This window comes from Oryctolagus cuniculus, chromosome 1, assembly GCF_964237555.1.
Source record: "Oryctolagus cuniculus chromosome 1, mOryCun1.1, whole genome shotgun sequence".
NCBI lineage: Eukaryota > Metazoa > Chordata > Mammalia > Lagomorpha > Leporidae > Oryctolagus > Oryctolagus cuniculus.
The window spans coordinates 232,096,398-232,113,895 of NC_091432.1; the positions used below are offsets into that span (position 1 = coordinate 232,096,398).

General features: G+C 61.4%; 1 protein-coding gene across 3 annotated transcripts; it reads left to right on the forward strand.

Moving 5' to 3' along the window:
• The first annotated feature begins 1,668 nt into the window (after positions 1 to 1,668).
• Positions 1,669 to 15,392, forward strand: PHYHD1 (phytanoyl-CoA dioxygenase domain containing 1). 3 transcript variants are annotated; one of them, XM_051838531.2, is made up of 14 exons: positions 1,887 to 2,027; positions 2,291 to 2,358; positions 2,721 to 2,808; positions 3,933 to 3,979; positions 4,238 to 4,396; positions 9,836 to 9,911; positions 10,038 to 10,085; positions 11,980 to 12,035; positions 12,125 to 12,187; positions 13,014 to 13,035; positions 13,897 to 14,025; positions 14,114 to 14,218; positions 14,768 to 14,894; positions 15,002 to 15,392. In XM_051838531.2, exons 2-14 carry the CDS (start codon positions 2,326 to 2,328, stop codon positions 15,045 to 15,047), a joined length of 999 nt encoding a protein of 332 aa, XP_051694491.1. In that variant the 5' UTR covers positions 1,887 to 2,027; positions 2,291 to 2,325; the 3' UTR covers positions 15,048 to 15,392. The 3 variants fall into 3 exon arrangements, with proteins under 3 accessions (XP_051694492.1, XP_051694491.1, XP_051694490.2); XM_051838532.2 differs by lacking the exons at positions 2,721 to 2,808; positions 3,933 to 3,979 and having other exon boundaries at positions 1,669 to 2,027; XM_051838530.2 differs by lacking the exons at positions 1,887 to 2,027; positions 2,291 to 2,358; positions 2,721 to 2,808; positions 3,933 to 3,979; positions 4,238 to 4,396 and adding an exon at positions 5,513 to 5,928.
• Positions 15,393 to 17,498: the final 2,106 nt, after the last annotated feature.

A 17,498-nucleotide genomic window follows, 5' to 3' on the forward strand; every position in this document is an offset into this window, starting at 1 on the left:
GGAGCGCCTGAGGCCGTGACATGGACAGAGCATCTGCTGTGTGCCAGGCCTGGGCCTGGCCAGGCCTCCCGGGGCCAGCACACTCAGGCCCGTGGTGGTCCCGGTCCTCCTCCCAGCTCAGTCTTCCCCTGTGTGAGACTTGGCGGACCCCTCCCATGCGCCATACGCCCACCTGAGCAGTGGACAAGCCCACTCTACTCTCCGAGCGCCAGGTTTCTGCAGAGGTGGGGTTGACAGTCACGGGGTGGGGGTGGGGGTGGGGGCGGGGGCTGGCCTGCCTCCCGGGCCCTTAGGCGCCTGCTGAAGGTCCTGGGACCCCAGGCAGAGACCGGGAGGACAGAGCTGCCTGTTCTTGCCGCATCTGTGAAACCAGCACGGCCTGGGCCATGGTGACGATGGGGGCCCGGGCTCCCAGTGCCGTCAGCGGCCTGCGTCCTCCTCTCGGACCGGGAACTGTGCACTGGGCTCGCGGGGCCTGCACCAGGGGTCTGGGTGAAGAACAGGCCGTCAGGTCTGCCTGTCACTCAGAGATGAGGCCTGAGCTGCTGCTTGGGCACTCCGGAACAAGCCACTGCCTGTCCTTCGCTCCACGGCGACCCTGGGCCTGAGCAGGACTCCCTCTTGCCTCTGACAGGTGCTGCGCAGCTGGCCTGCCCCCCCCCCCCAAGACCCTCCTTTGCATCTGCGGAAGAGGGCTTCCCCTGCTGTCCCGCCTGGCACCCTCCCCACCCCCCCCACTCCCGCCCCCCAGGGCCCGGAGCAGGAGGGCTGGATCTGGAGCTGGTTAGCTTCTGGGAAAAACAACAGTGTGGAAACACCGCCCACCCACTTCCCAAAGCTGAACAAACAGCGGAGGCCGGCCTCCTCCACCCCCCCCCCCCCCAGCACGTTGTGCTCTGCCTGAAGCCACAGCGGCGATCTTTTCTTCATTAGAACAGCCATTTGGGAAATGTGGGCAGGCTGAAAAAAGGTTTTTAAAGGTTTTTATATAAGCAGTCCTCAAAAAGTTCATGGGAAAAAAAAGCATATTATTATTAAACTGTTTTGCACCAAAATAAGTTTATCTGCTAATTGCACTTTCCCATGAACTTGGGGAAGCACCCGTGTTTTCCACACGGATGAGCCCCCGTGGACCTGTGGACGCTGGGGAGGCACGTGCGGAGCCGGCCCGGGCCAGCGTCCTCAGCCCCACACGGGCGGGGCTCCTTCTGTGGGCCCCAGATCACAGGTGGGACAGTAAAGGCCCCCAGGTCTGGAATGCCTACTCGCTCTGCCTCCCTGAGTCTCTCCTAGTTGGGTAGGGGTCTCCGGGGCCCAACCCGAAGGGCGCTCCCGGCTCCCCGCACCCTCTGCCTGTGGATTTGGTAGTTGGTTGCATCCGAAGGGCCGGGGACGGCTGGGAACATCCTGCCCCTGGCTGACTCGGCGCCTCCCTCTCCACCCGGCCCAGTCCCCGAGTGGGGGGGCTCACCCCTCCCCCAGGCCTTCCGGAAGCCTGGACAAAGCAGCACCATGGCCCAGAAAACAACACTTGACTTGGGGCCAGTGTCCCCGAGACGCCCTGTCCCTTTGCCGTTCACGGTGTCATTTCTGGGAAGGCCGAAGCCAGCGTTTTAGAGCCAGAGTGGCCCTGTGGGCGGAGCAGACTGGAAGAAGGGAGGGGTTTGTGCTCTGCTCTGCCCCTGGCCTCCCCCTCTCCTCCCCCCAGCCCCACTCCCTGGCCCCTTCCTCTTTCTAAGCTACCCCTTACTTTCTGCCTTGCTCTGTAAAACACCCAGGCCGGCTCCGCCCTGCTGGCCCCCAGGCCCCGTCTGCACCTCGCCCCTCCTAGATGTTGATACCAGGGGACTTTCTCATCCTCACTCAAGGCCCAGAGAGGGGCAGGCATTCGTCCAAGTCCCAGTGGCTGAACCTCAGGTGTCCCCGTCACCATCACCCCACACCGGCCCGGGGCTCTCAGAGTGCCTGCTGAACCACAGTGGTCTCTGGAAGGAGCCCCAGGGGGGCTGTCTAGTTCCAGGGAGGAGGTAGGAGAGGGCTAATCCTGGATCAGTGGGGGCTGGGGGCTGGGGCACGGCAGATCCAGGGCAGGAGTGAGGGGGGGCGCAGAAGGCTGGGCTGGGGAGGAGGGGCTCAGGCTGGAGGCACCGGCTGCTGTGTGTTTCTAAGGAGAGGCCTAGGTGGCCGGGTTGGGTGTTCTTTGGGTAGGAAAGGGTTAAGCACTCCTGGGCTTCCCAGGCTGCAGCCAACCTCCCCTCTTGAACTTTCTCCTCCCCTGAACTGGACACAGTGCCCAGAGCCACCCAGCGCTGTCCAGAGCTCCCCATGGCCTGCCTGAGCCCCTCGCAGCTCCAGAAGGTAGGGGCTTGCAGGGAGGGCGCTGGGAGGGTCAGGTTGGGGGGATCCTCCCAGCCCCCCAGTACTCGCCCACCCCTTGCGTTTCCCACAAGCCCAGAGGCCTGAGGCCGCAAAGTCAGCCCTGAACTTTACACACACACAGCCCCTGGCGTGCAGCTCCCAGGGCCCAAAACCAGAATAAAGCAACTGGATCCGCCAGTCCGGCGCTGGCCTGGGCCTGGGCAGCTTGGCCGGCCTGAAAGGCTACACCTGGGAGTTAGAGCAACACAGCCTTTCAAAAAAACAAAACAAAGCCTGTAAATTCCTGCACGGAGACTTCACATCGTGGCCCAGACCCTAGAATCTTTGTTTTGTGTTCAAAGTCTGCCTGGACAGTGGAGACGCCACGGCGATCCCATCAGTCCATCGGCCGGGACGATCCGGGGCCAGCCAGGGGCTTCCCGCGGCGCGGTGAGCAGCGAGAAGCCGCACTGTGCTGACCTTATGCTGGAGCCCTTGCGCCTACAAACAGCCCCCTCGCCTGGGGGCTCATCTCCAGAGTTCCCAGCCCCGTGCTGGCCAGCTCCAGCTCTAGGCAGCCGGCCCCCAGGTGGTCAGAGGTGGTCTGTGTGTGTCCCTGACGTGTGTCCCTGACGCACACACGGCTGCCCTGGGGAGAGAGCAGGGCCCGAGGTGTGAGCGCCCGGGTGTCCAGTGGGCGGCAGGCAGCTAGAACTGGGCGGGCATCCACCAGGGCGGGGTGGGGGAGGGGCAGGAGCTGGAACACGGTCGCTTTGTGGTGGGCGCCCCTGGGGGCCTCCCAGCTGCCAGGCCCCACCCCGCTGGGTAGCCTCAGGAAGAGGACTGGTCAGCATGAACCCCCCCCCCCCCGTGTGCTGTAACGCCCAGACCAGCCCCTGCCACCCTGCCCGCCCGCCCGTCCCCTGCCCTGCAACTGGAGACTCCACACATCCTGTTCCCTCCTCTGGAATTCTCTCCCCTTCCTGGGCACTTCCCAGTGACACTTGCCCCAGCCCCTCCCCCTCCTGCCTTGTTCGGCCTTTGGCCCCTGCCCTGGACCCAGTCTGAGACTGGGCTGCTCTGCAGGCAGCACCCCAGGCTTCCTTGTGATGGTCTCTCCGGCTCCAGAAGCCCAGTCAGTGTGCAGGGCAAGAGGGCAGGGTTGGAGAGAGAGTGGACTTCGGGCAAGCTCCTAGAAGGTTCTACCGCGCCTGGGAAACAAAATGTCAGCATTCAGAGAGGAAGAGGGCGCTACGGCAGTGAAGAGGAGGGCATGGGGAGTGTTAACCAGGCACCAGCCCTTGCCGTGGGCAGGTGTAGGGGACCCAACTACCGGCCCCTCCCTGTGCGCAAGGGCAGAGGCGTGGGAGCCAATCAAATATGACCCCCGCTGCAGGCAGCGGGAGAGGAGGGAGAGGACCAGTGCACCACAGATAAGGGCAGAGGGAGGGAAGAGCCAGCCCGGGCCCCTGCTCCACCTGGGGAGCCTGTCTTATCGCAAACAAACTCGCTTTCCTCTCTCTCTCTCTCTTTCTCTCTCTCTCTCTCTCCTCATTTCTCTACTGAACAACAAGTCCACGGGCCAGGGGAAGCCACTCCCTGGAAGCAGGCTGCGACAAGTGTTAGTTGAATAAATGAGTGAGGTTATACTTCTGTGTGACACAAGCCCACCGCGGGGGCTGGGAGACCCTCTCCCCTTCCCCGTCTCCCCTCCTGTTCCACTCCGCTGAAACCCAGCAGCCGGCAGCAGCTGCTCCTCGCTAGGGGACAAGCCCCTCCGCCCATGGCTGGGGGATGGAGGAGTGAGCTGGACATGTGGTCGCACCTACGGTGGGGCAGCCGAGGGCAGGCAGAGCCTGAGGCTCCCTCCCGCCTGCAGTTCCGGGAGGATGGGTTCCTGGTGCTCGAAGGGTTCTTGTCTGTGGACGAGTGTGCGGCCCTGCAACAGAGGATTGGCCAGATAGTGGCCCGGATGGACGTCCCGCCCCACTGCCGCACCGAGTTCTCCACCCAGGAGGAGGAGCAGCTCCGAGCCCAGGTAGGTGCCTGGGGCAGGCAGGAGGTCTGACGGGGGCCCAGGCCCTGGGAGATCCACGAGACCCACGGCTCCTCCTGACAGCCAATCAGGCCCCAGCATCCCCCTGCCCTGCACCCGGCTCCGCCCCCAGGGGCCTCTCCTTCCCTCCTCACCCCTCGCCCCAGCATGAGGGAGGCATCACTGTCCCCATCTCACAGGACAGAAAGACGGGCTCAGGTCACTTGCCACGAGTCAGGCAGTTAGCAGTGGGGAGAGTCAGGATTTTTGAAGTTTTAAATGTTCATTTATTTTCATCTACTTGGAAGGCGGAGCTACAGAGAGAGAGAGAGAGAGAGAGAGAGAGCGCTGTTGGCTCACTCCCCAAATGCCTGCAACAGCCAGAGCCAGGAGCCCCACCGGGGTCTCCCACGTGGGTAGCAGGGGTCCAGGTGCATTGGCAGGAAGCTGGATCAGAAACGGAGGAGCCAGGACTCAAACCGGCACTCCCGGGGCCGGCGCTGTGGCACAGTAGGTTAACCCTCCGCCTGCAGTGCCGGCATCCCACATGGGCGCTGTATCGAGTCCCGGCTGCTCCTCTTCCGATCCAGCTCTCTGCTGTGGCCTGGGAAGGCAGTAGAAGATGGCCCAAGTCCCTGGGCCCCTGCACCCGCGTGGGAGATGGGGAGGAAGCACCCAGCTCCTGGCTTTGGATTGGCACAGCTCCGGCCATGGCGGCCATTTGGAGAGAGAACCAATAGATGGAAGACCTTTCTCTCTGTCTCTCCCTCTCACTGTCTGTAACTCTATCTCTCAAATAAATAAATAAAATCTTAAAAAAAATTAAAACTGGCACTCCCAAGCGGCTGCACCACAGTGCACCCCCGGCCCAAGTCAGGATTTGAACTCGGATTCATCCGCCCCCAAGTCTGTGCTGTTCACAGCTCTGCCCCTGGCCCAAGTCAGGATTTGAACTCGGATTCATCCGCCCCCAAGTCTGTGCTGTTCACAGCTCTGCTGTGCTTCCTCAGTGGCCCCTGGGCAGCCCGTGGTTCTGCAGGGTCCACCTGCGTGAGCCGCAGCCCAGGCAGCCCCGGAGCTCCGGACGCTGCCACCCAGTGGCCTTGTAGCCCAAGGGACAGGACCCGGGACAGGTGCAGATGGGTGCGGTGAAGCCCAGGGCTGTCCCACACAGAGCTCCTCACCGGTCTGACCGCAGGCATCCGCGCGGGGCGCTGAGCTCCGGTCCCTCGTGTTGGCGGGGCTCACTCACCCTCACGGCGAGGAGCTGCTGCCACCTGGTGGGCGCGAGGGGACCTACACACGGGGCGGCCGGCATTGAGAGGGAAGGGTTTCCCTGCACACCTGCCTTCCGGGTGAGGGAGTGGAGACAGGAGTCCCAGAGACAGGCCGCTGGACGGCCCACGGAGGGCGGGGCTGCCTGCCGAGAAGGCTCCAGGAAGCAGGGGATGCAGAGGTGGGGACCAGACGAGCAGAAGGCGCGCACGCCTCGGTTTATAACGCGTGCGAAGGCCTGGCACAGTGCCCAGGACTCGGTAAAACTCTCAGAATGCATGACCGATGTCGCAAAAAGCTGAAGTGGACATGAGACGGAGGGAGAGAGGGAGAGGGAGAGAGAGAAAGGAGAGGGACAGGGAGGGAGAGAGGGAGGGGAGGGGGGAAGAGAGGGAGGGAGAGAGAGAGGGAGAGGGGGGGAGAGGGAGAGAGAGAGGGAGATGGAGAGAAAGGAGAGGGAGGGAGAGAGGGAGGGGAGGGGGGGAAGAGAGGGAGAGAGAGAGGGGGGAGAGGGAGAGAGAGAGGGAGGGAGAGAGATGGAGGGAGAGAGAGGGAGGGAGAGAGGGGGGAGAGGGAGAGAGAGGGAGGGAGGGAGGGAGATGGAGGGAGAGAGAGAGGGAGGGAGGGAGAGAGGGAGGGAGGGAGAGGGGAGGGGAGAGGGAAAGAGAAAGGGAGGGAGAGGGAGAGAGAGAGAGGGAGCGAGGGAGGGGGTAGGGGGGAAGGAGAGATGGGTGTCCTGCCGTCTCCCTTTCACGCTGTTCTGCCTTGATGGTTCTGAGTTATTTGACAACTCTGTAGGCTGCACAAAACTGATAATAAGCGGCCGGTGCTGTGGCGTAGCGGGCAAAACTGCTGCCTACGGTGCTGGTATCCCATATGGGCGCTGGTTCAAGTCCCGGCTGCTCCACCTCCGCTATGGCCTGGGAAAGCAAAGGAAGATGGCCCAAGTCCCTGGGCCCCTGCACCCACGTGGGAGACCCGGGGGAGGCTCCTGGCTTCAGATCCTTTCAGCTCCGGCCATTGCGATCATTTGGGGAGTGAACCAGCCGACGGAAGACCTCTCTCTGCCTCTCCTCTCTGTAACTCTGCCTTTAAAATAAATAAAAAATCTTTTAAAAAAACTTATAATAAGGAAAGGCTAACCCATAGCAGTTTATTTTATTTTTTAAACATTTATGTATCCAATCCAAACCCGAGAGGTTCACCCAGGTCTCCCATGTGGGTGCAGGGGCCCAAGCACTCGGGCCATCTGCTGCTGCGTTCCCAGGTGCACTAATTAGCAGGGAGCTGGACCGGAAGTGGAGCAGCCGGGACTCGGGATGGTGGCTCCTCTGGAATGCTGACATCATCGAAGGCAGTGGCCTAACTCGCAGTACAGCAGCTCTGGCCCCACTAACATGATTTATTTATTTATTTAGTCAATTTATTTGAAAGGCGGACAAACACACACACACAAAGACACAGAAAGAGGAATCTTCCAGTTGCTGGTTCGCTCTCCCAACGGCTGGGGCAGCCAGCACCCAGCACCCTCCTCCTGGGTCTCGCGTGTGGGTGGCGGGTCCCCAAGCGTTTAAGCCGCCACCTGCTTCCTCCCAGGAAGCCGGACTGGAAGCCGAGTAGCTGGAACTAGAACCGGGCGGTGCAGTGTGGGACACAGGTGTCCCAAGTGGCGGCTTAACCACTGAGCCACGCGCCTGCCCCTGCCGGAGCGGTTTTTGTGCGGAAGTGTACACACACGGTCAAAACCATTCTTGGAATTTGGAAATTCAGCCTTTTTCCAAGAGGATGATGTGCGGTGTGATCTAAGTGCAGCCGGCCATCAGCCCTGCCGTCACAAGGGGGCGCCACTAACGCTGGTTTTTTTTTTTTTTTTTTTTTTTTTTTTTTTTTTTTGACAGGCAGAGTGGACAGTGAGAGAGAGAGACAGAGAGAAAGGTCTTCCTTTGCCGTTGATTCACCCTCCAATGGCCGCCGCGGCCGGCGCACTGCACTTATCCGAAGCCAGGAGCCAGGTGCTTCTCCTGGTCTCCCATGGGGTGCAGGGCCCAAGCACCTGGGCCATCCTCCACTGCACTCCCTGGCCACAGCAGAGAGCTGGCCTGGAAGAGGGGCAACCGGGACAGAATCCGGTGCCCCAACCGGGACTAGAACCCGGTGTGCCGGCGCCGCTAGGCGGAGGATTAGCCTAGTGAGCCGCGGCGCCGGCCGTTTTTTTTTTTTTTTTTTTTTTTTTTATTGCATTTTTGCATCCTATCACGGCTATAAGATCCCATCTGTGAATGCTGTACTGTACAACCATTCTGTTACCCACTTTAGGACAGAGTCATAATTCACACACGGAGCGGCCGTTTGGCCTAGTTAAGGATGCCTGTGTTGAAGATGGGCATTTCCCACAGGGTTAAGGTGCTGCATCCCATACTGGAGTACTGGGTTCGAGTCCCAGCAACTCCACTTCTTCTTCTTCTTCTTTTTTTTTTTTTAAGATGTATTTATTTTGAAAGCCAGAGTTACAGAGACAGAGACAGAGACAGAGGGAGAGAGAGAGAGAGAGAGAGAGAGATCTTCCATCTGTTGGTTCACTCTTCAGATGGCCGCAGTGGCCAGCACTGAGCAAGGCCAAAACCAGGAACCTGGAGCTTCAGCCGGGTCTCTCATGTGGGTGCAGGCGCCCAAGTACTTTGATCATCCTCCGCTGCTTTCCCAGGACGTAGCAGAGAGCTGGATCAGAAGTGGAGCAGCCGGGACTCAAACCTCTGCCTTTATGGGATGCCGGCGTCACAGACAGTGGCTTTACCAGCCATGTCACAAGGCCAGTCCCCCAAGCTACTCCACTTCTGATCCGGCTTCCTACTAACGTGCACCCTGGGAGGCAGTCGATGATGGCTCAGCCACTGGGATCCGTGCCGCCCACTGGGAGATCCAGACTTTGTCCTGCTCTCCTGGCTTCAGCCTGGCCCAACACTGGCTGTTGTAGGCCTCTGGGGAGGGAGCCAGCGGGTGGAAAAGTCTCCCTCTGCTCTCTGCCTGTCAAATGAAATGAACAGACTTGCTAAGAGACTGTGACACTTGCCTGTGTTCCGTATTGGCGTGCCTGGGTTTGGCCCCTGGCTCCAGCTTCCTGCTGATGGGGACCCCGGGATGCAGCCACGCTGACTTGGGGAGTTGGGTGCCTGCCATTGGTAGCTTCTCTTTTTTAAAAAATGCCTTTTTATTTTATCTTTGAAATAGTTTATTAGTTTATTTATTTGAAAAGCAGGGAGAGAGAGAGAGGGAGAGAGAGAGAGAGAGAGAGAATCTTCTGTCTGCTGGTTTACTCCCTACATGGTTAAAAGAGCAGGGCTCGGCCGGTGCTGTGGCTCAATAGGCTAATCCTCCACCTGCGGCGCCGGCACACGGGGTTCTAGTCCCAGTCGGGGCGCTGGATTCTGTCCCGGTTGCCCCTCTTCCAGGCCAGCTCTCTGCTGTGGCCAGGGAGTGCAGTGGAGGATGGCCCAAGTGCTTGGGCCCTGCGCCCCATGGGAGACCAGGATAAGTACCTGGCTCCTGCCATCGGATCAGCGCGGTGCGCCGGCTGCAGTGCGCTGGCCGTGGCGGCCATTGGAGGGCGAACCAACGGCAAAGGAAGACCTTTCTCTCTGTTTCTCTCACTGTCCACTCTGCCTGTCAAAAAAATAAAATAAGAAAATAAAAAAGCAGGGCTCAGCCAGGCTGAAGCCAGAAGCCAGGAACTCCATCAGGGTCTACCACATGGATGGCAGGGACACAAGCTCTTGGGCCATCTGCTGCTGCCTTCCCAGGCACGTCAGCAGGGAGCTGGATCGGAAGTGAAACAGCTGGGATTTGAACCGGCGTCCACTCAGGACACTGGAGTTACAGGCTTCAGCTGTAGCAGCTTCGCCACAAGGCTGGCCCCTCAGTGAGCCCCGTCTATGTGTCCATCTGGCCTTAACCCCATGTGAGTCCCGGGGTGCGTGCGTTGCGGTAAGAGGTTTGCAGGACATTCTGCGTTTGCAGCTTTGGGCACTGCTTTCAGGCACTTGGGGTTCCAGGTCACTCACTGCCTGTGCCTCTGGACGAGGCCGAGAAGCCCCCTGGGGAGGGAGGCACCCGAACCCTCTTCTTCTGACCCCGGGCTCCCTCTCCGTCCCTACTGTCCGCTCCCCACAGGGCAACTCTGACTACTTCCTGAGCAGCGGCGACAAGATTCGATTCTTCTTTGAGAAATGCGTTTTTGACGAGAAAGGTTTGGAGACGTGGGGGAGCCCTGCTGGGGGCGGGCTGGACTCGGGGACTGGACGCCCAGGGCCGGGTGGGCACGGGGGACAGCAGCCTCCCTCTCTTCTACCTCTACGTGTTCTTTGTGTCACAGGGAAGTTCCTGGTCCCTCCGGAGAAATCGGTCAACAAAATCGGCCATGGTGAGCCGGGGCCGCGGGAGCACGAGAGGAACTGTGGAAACTGAGGCTAGGGCGTGAGGGAGTCGTCCTTGAAGTCCATAGTGAGCGAGAGGCCAGGCAAGAGGCATTTCTGCCGAGGTCCTTCTAATCCCGTGGTGCTAAGCCCGTGACACAGCGGCCACGGTCCCAGGAGGTCACAGCAGCCCCCCGCACAGATGGGCGTGGGCAGGCTCCTCCACTCGCGTTTGCCTGCCCTGGTGGGGTCTGGGTCCAGGCAGTGGGGAGGCTGGCATGCAGGCTGGCATGTTAATGTGGCCCCTATCCTGAGATCCCGAAAACCAACGGGGAAAATTCTCCCCCGCCTTTTTTTTTTTTTTTTTTTTTTTTGACAGGCAGAGTGGACAGTGAGAGAGAGACAGAGAGAAAGGTCTTCCTTTGCCATTGGTTCACATCCCAAGTGGCCGCTACGGCTGGCGTGTTGCACCAATCTGAAGCCAGGAGCCAGGTGCTTCCTCCTGGTCTCCCGTGCGGGTGCAGGGCCCAAGGACCTGGGCCATCCTCCACTGCCTTCCCGGGCCACAGCAGAGAGCTGGCCTGGAAGAGGAGCAACCGGGACAGAATCCGGTGCCCTGACTGGGGCTAGAACCTGGGGTGCCGGCGCCGCAGGCAGAGGATTAGCCTAGTGAGCCGTGGCACCAGCCCCCCTGCCTTTTTTTTAACAGGATCATACATTATAATTTATCTTGTTGAAAAACTTAAATTTACTTTTATTTATTTATTTTTATATTTTTCTATTTTTTTTTTTTTGACAGGCAGAGTGGACAGTGAGAGAGAGAGACAGAGAGAAAGGTCTTCCTTTTTGCCATTGGTTCACTCTCCAATGGCCTCCACGGTTGGCGCGCTGCGGCCGGCGCACCGCGCTGATCCGAAGGCAGGAGCCAGGTGCTTTTCCTGGTCTCCCATGGGGCGCAGGGCCCAAGCACTTGGGCCATCCTCCACTGCACTCCCTGGCCACAGCAGAGAGCTGGCCTGGAAGAGGGGCAACCGGGACAGAATCCGGCGCCCCGACTGGGACTAGAACCCGGTGTGCTGGCGCCGCAAGGCAGAGGATTAGCCTAGTGAGTCATGGCGTGGGCTACTTTCATTTATTTTAAAGGCAGAGATAGAGAGAGAGAGAGAGAGAGAGAGAGAGAGAGAGAGAGAGAGAGGTCTTCTATCCACTGGTTCACTCCCCAGTTGGCCATACCGGCCGGAACTGTACCGATCCGAAGCCAGGAGCCAGGAGCTTCTTCCGGGTCTCCCACGCAGGTGCAGGGGCTCAAGCACTTGTGCCACCTTCCACTGCTTTCCCAGGCCACAGCAGGGAGCTGAATCGGAAGTGAAGCAGCCAGGACTAGAACCAGCGCCCACATGGGATGCCAGCACTGCAGGCGGTGGCTTTACCCACTACGCCACAGCGCCAGCCCTGTAACCACTATAAAGGATAGCATTAAGCACACTCACCCTCACTTTTCGTAATCACCATGACAGTGGCAAATAACCACAAGGAGTGCCTGACTCGTGCCAGGCCCTGGGCTGTGGCTGTACATTCGGGGACCCACTGGGTGCTACCGCAGCTCTCTTTCCAATCCTCATTTTACTGGTTCCCTGAGGTCACGTGGAGGAAGGGACAGGCCTTGCAATCCCTGGTCCTCTGTGGGGGTGGGAGTCAGGGCCCGATGAGGGTCCCAGCCAGCCGGAGGATCACGGATGAGGCCATGGGTGGGCTGAAGGTGCCTGGGGGCCCCTCAGCCAGTCACAGACCAGCAGAAGGTTGGGCGCACACTATGTGGGTGTGAGTGTCAAGGGGGGGCCAGGGTGTGGGAGGGCCACACAAGGCATGGGGCTGGCCTCTGAGCCCACCTCTGTTCCGCAGCCCTGCATGCCCTTGACCCTGTCTTCAAGAGTGTCACACACTCCCCCAAGGTGCAGGTGAGCAGAGGCGGGAGCAGGGGGTGGGGGGCGCGGACGCGGGTGTCGGCAGGACGGCGGCCTGAGTGCGACCTGTGCCTTCCTCGCAGGCCTTGGCCAGAAGCCTGGGCCTGCAGATGCCCGTGGTGGTGCAGAGTATGTACATCTTTAAGGTGAGCTCCCCATCCGCCCCAGCCTCAGTTTACCCTCTGTGCAATGGGCACAGCGCTCTTCCCAAGCCCTTCTCTTCCAAACCTGCTGGGATTGTTGTTAAGCTGGTGGGAGAACGTGTAAGGCTAAGGTGCCCGGCACGTAGCAGGTGCTCGGTAAAACTCGTTGGTAGGGGTGGGGGGCATTTAGCACAGGGGCTCAGTCACTGCGTGGGATGCCTGCAGCCCCCGTCATTTCAGTCCCGACCACTGCTGATCCCAGCTTCCTGCTGGTGTACACCCCGGGAGGGAGGTGGCAGAGGCCCCCGCCACCCATGTGGGAGACTGGCAGACGGCTCCAGGCGCCTGGCTAGGTCTCAGCTGTTGCAGGCACGTGGGGAATGAACCAGCAGACGCACGATTCCGCTCTGTCTGCCTTTCAAATATAACTAAATAAATAAATAACTTAGAAATGATCGGTGAGAGGAGGAAGGGGCCCCCAGGACTCCCACCTCCCTTCCTTGGCTACTGAGAGGCCCAGCTCAGTGCCACCACCTCCAGGGAGCCTTCCAGATCCCTTGAGAAGAGAAGATGGGGCCTCTGTCTGACTGCAGCCGTGTGCACCGAGGCCCGGGCCCTGGCCTCCTGTCCCTTGGTTCTGCTTTGTGATCTCCTTGGGCACGTGTGTGTGGTCTCCCATGGAGACTGCTAGCTCCCCGTGGGCCCGGACTGGCGCACAGTAGGTGCTTAAGAGCCGGGTGTGGACAGGGAATCCTGGGCGGTGATGGCCGGCAGTCCGGGCCGGGCCTGCCGCTCGCCCTCCTCACCACACTCTTCCCCTCTCTTGCAGCAACCGCACTGTGGCGGTGAAGGTGAGCCCTGAGCACCCGAGGCGCCCAGCAGCGGCCGTGGGTGGGAGCTCTGGTCAGGCCTCTGGAGTGAGGAGAAGCACCTGCTGATGTCCGTGGGCCGGAGCCTGGGCGGGGAGGAGGAGGAGCGGCCGTCCCTTTCCGCCCAGGATAGTGGATCCGGAGGGAGCCCTGGAGCCCTTGGCACAGTGCTTCTGGAACCCGACAGCTCCCGTGGCTGGTTAAAAATACAGACTCCCAGGCCTCTTTCCTGAAGAGCTTAAGCCAGCAGGTCTACAGGGCCTGGGAACCTGTATTTTAACAAGTTCCTTGCAGGACAAATTAAGCGTAGAACTTGCTGGTCGAGTTGCAAAGCTTTCCAGAGGCACAGCACCGCGGCAGGCAGTTACCCACATCTGCTCAGATGCCTCTGCTGACGGGGGGGCTCACCTGCTCCCCCCCCCGGCGGCCCCCTCCTTCCCTGCCCCGACTGCCTCCGTGGACCATGCCCTGCCCCCCACCATGCAGCCCAGGGAGTCGCTGGGAGGGGAGACTCCCGCCCCCACCCCGGCCGGGTTGCTCTGCCCCCGTCTGGCACCGTGGTCCCTGATTCCTCTCCCAAGTGCTTTGAAGCCCCCCACCCTCCTTCCTCTGGACACCGAAGCCCCTCCCCGCAGCCCTGCGAGGCAGGGTGTGGTCCTTGCCACTTCAGGGCCAGGACACCAAGGCCCTGAGGGGCACCCTCTCGTCCTGGGCGTGTTTCTAACTGGTCGAGGGGAAGCTGGCCCTGGAGGGCTCCAAGAGACCAGGGAGCGGGGCATGTGGCCGCGGTGAGGGGCACGGGGCACAGGCTCCGGCTCCTCACCCCCAGGCGCCCCTGTGCAGTCACCCCCCACCAGGACGCCTCCTTCCTGCACACGGAGCCCCTGGGCCGGCTGCTGGGTGTGTGGATCGCACTGGAGGACGCCACGCTGGAGAACGGCTGCCTGTGGTTCATCCCTGGCTCCCACACCAGTGAGGACCCCGGTGTCGCCCTGCCCACCCCCCCCCCCCCCCGCCATCCCCCAGGGAGAGCGGGCTCCAGGTCCACCTTGGCCTGCAGGCGGAGTGTCAAGGAGGATGGTGCGGGCGCCTGCAGGCACCAGGTTCCTCGGGGCCGAGCCGGAGCGGGACCACAGCCTCTTCGTGCCCACACCAGTGCGCAGAGGTAGGCGGGACGCGGGGATGGCCGGGCACAGGGGCCGGGCGGCTACAGAAAGGGCCCTGCGAAGTTAGGAAGCCGTGTGGTCATTGGCAAGTCCTGGATCAGGCTCGCACCCAGACTCTGCTACTTTTGGGGCTAATGACTGAATCACTCAGCCTCAGTTTCCCCACGGGTACAGCATGGAGGCGAGACGAGGTCTGTGAGACGTTCATGTGGAATCTGGGTCGTGCACGGCAGTGCTCCACGGACGTCCCGTCAGTCCGTGCGCCTGCCGAAGGAAGAGGGAAAGCCGAAGGAAGAGGGAAAGCCGAAGGAAGAGGGAAAGCCGAGGCCATGTGCAGCGTCGCGGGCACGGCCCTGGCTCGCCGGGGCAGTGCACAGACCACGGCCTTTCCCGACGCCGGCCCGGGCCTCGGTGCGGTGCTCTGCATGGCCTGGCACGTTGGAGCAAGCTGCGGGGACAGGGGTGGGGGTGGGGGTGGGTGGAGGCAGCCCCGGGCTGGGGGCGGGGCCAGCGTGCAGCTGGTGTCCTTGATGGACCTGTGTCCCCAGGGGCCCTAGTCCTGATCCACGGAGAAGTGGTGCACAAGAGTGAGCAGAACCGGTCCGCGCGCTCGCGCCACGCCTACACGTTCCACCTCATGGAGGCCTCCGGCACCACCTGGAGCCACGAGAACTGGTGGGTGGCAGGGTGGGTGCGTGCACCCCTCCCCCAGCCCCGACGAGCCCCGGGGACTGGGAGCAGTGACCCCGGCATCTCAAGGTCGTCTCTTCCGTCCTCTGCAGGCTCCAGCCAACAGCTGAGCTGCCTTTCCCCCCACTGTACACCTGAGGGCCCTCGGGGCTGGGGCCTGCCCGTCCAGGCCGAAGCTGTGGGCTGCGACGCCGGCGCCTCCTCTGACCTTGGCTCCCCTCCCAGCCGCCACGGGGAGCCCCATCTTCCGTCCTGGACTTCCTTCTGCCGATGTCTCTGCCCCTGAGCCCTGCGGAGAGGCAGGAGCGGGGGTGGGGGGTGGGGTGATAGAGCAAGGCCAAGTCCAGCTTAGCGGGAGGCTTCCCCAAGATCTTCGTTCCTCTGCCTCCCTGCCGGCACGTGGCCCCTTCCCCCTCTCCTCTCCCGTGGGCTGGAGCCCGGTCTGACATGCACAATAAAAACAGCTGAAGGCAGCGCCTCTGAGCCCTGTCCCGGCACCACAGCTCTGTTGCCACCACTGCTGGCACTCTGGCCGGCCGGCGTGGACCACGTGGCTTCGGTAACAAGGTCACTTTCCCTGGGCTGTGCTGGGTCCTCGTGCAGGTGAGGGGGCCGAGCAAGGCAAAGGGAAGTGACCTGTCGGGTTGCTCAGCTCCATCTGGGCCTGGGCTCCTCCCCTTTCCACTGCCCTGTCCTCTGCTGGGGGAAGGGTGAGAGGCCCAGGCCGAGTCAAGGTTCCTGCAGGCTCTGGTCCCAGCCCTGTGACCAACTTGCTCTCAGGCCAACCCCCTCCTCTCGCAGGGCCCTGTCTCCCCCCGCCTGTCCCAGGGACAGGGCCAGTCTAGGGAGACTTGGGGCCCGTCCTGTTTGGGCATGCTTGGCAGGCATCCAGGCCTTCTGAACAATTACCAAATCCAAAGCCTGCTTGGCTGCGATCTGGCCCAGAGGTCACAAACACTGAGGTTCCAAAGCATGGATACGATTTGTTTAGGCCTCCCCCCCTTTTTTTTTCAGTAATTTTTTAAAACTGGGAGATTTGACATAATCCAGGTTTCTGGGCTTCCTTGAAAGAGTCGCCAATCATCAATGCTGGACCTAAGGCTGGTGTTGTGGCGCGGGCAATGGGCCACCACCCATGACGCCAGCACCCCACACAAGCACCAGTTTGAGTCCTGGGTCTCCCACCTCCCATCCTGCTCCCTGCTTGTGCACTTGGGAAGGCAGCGGAAAATGGCCCGAGTGCCTGGGTCCCTGCCACCCACGTGGGAGACCCGAAGAAGCCCCTGGCTTCAGCTTGTCCAGGCCCCGGCCATTGCGGCCATTTGGGGAATGAATCTGCCAATGGAAGACCTCTCTCTCTATCTCTCCCTCGCTCTGAAATCCTTTCAATTAAATCAATCAATCTTTACAAGACAATGCTGGTCCCCTAAGGGTGCCAGTTTGAGCCCCACCTGCTCCACTTCCGATCCAGTTCTCTGCTGTGGCCTGGGAAAGCAGTAGAAGATGGGCCCCTGCACCCACGCGGGAGACCCGGAAGCTCCTGGCTCCTGGCCGGCCCAGCTCTGGCTGCTGCAGCCATTTGGGGAGTGAACCATCGGATGGAAGACCTCTCTCTGCCTCTCTGCCTTTCAAATAAATAAATAAATAAGTCTTTAACAAAACAAAAACAAACAAAAGGATACTGGCCCCTGCCTCCCAAGGAGCTGCCTCCATAGGGGCCCAGGCCACATTCACTGCCTTCCCCGCCTCCCTCCGCAGCCCCGGGCAGTCGCCGACTGGATCCCTCCCCCTCCAAGGCACAGGTGAGGCCACTCAGCTGTGGGGCAAAGCTGTGCTCTTTCCCAACATCTGGCCACCTCCTTTGGCCAGCAGAAGGGAGCCCGAGAAGGGACCGGTTTGTTAAGTCTGCACTGAGCCCACAGGAGATGTCTCTGAGGGAAAGGCCGTGGTGACTCCCATGCAGAGGTCGGCTCTCGGAGCTCTGCCCCCGGCTGCTGGCTCGGTGGGCCGTGTGGTTTTCCTGCCAGGCTGGCTGACACGAGCGAGTACCAGGACTCCTGCTGTGCCTTCCTCCCAAGGCTGGGAAGCGCTCATGGTTGCAGGGGCTGAGCCCCTGGTGCAGGTGGTCTGCAGCCTGGCAGAACTGGGGCAGCCCCAGCAGGGCCAGGCAGGCACCCCCTAGTGGAGGCTTTCTGACCTCGCAGGAAACGCCCCCCAGCCCCCAGCCCCTGCTCGCTCTGCCTGGGGGAGCCGCGGTGTGCACAGGCCTGGAGGGTGCGGGGGACCCCTTGGCGAGGAGCCGGCGCTGCTCAGCCAGGCAGCATGGGTGGCGTGGCACTGGCTGAGCCAGGGTGTCTCCCTGCAGCCTCTCCGCACCTCCTCCCACCCTAAGGGGAGAAGCCACCCGCACCCGTGCTCTGTCCTCCCCTTCCTCCCAGGGAAGCCAGGAGAGCAAAGGCCCCTCTGGCTTCCGAGCACAGCCCACAGACCCCTTGTCTCGCCTGGCTCCTGGCTCGTGTGAGGACTGCTCTTGGGCGACGATGGCACTGTCCCTCACAGACTGCTCATCCTGGGAGGGCCCCAGGCCGG

Coding starts and splice junctions, on each gene's coding strand:
- PHYHD1 (XM_051838530.2), top strand. CDS start 5,533: ATGGGTGCGGTGAAGCCCAGGGCTGTCCCACACAGAGCTCCTCACCGG. Junction 12,036..12,124: donor CACACTCCCCCAAGGTGCAG/GTGAGCAGAGGC, acceptor CCTTCCTCGCAG/GCCTTGGCCAGAAGCCTGGG. Junction 13,036..13,896: donor ACCGCACTGTGGCGGTGAAG/GTGAGCCCTGAG, acceptor GCCCCTGTGCAG/TCACCCCCCACCAGGACGCC.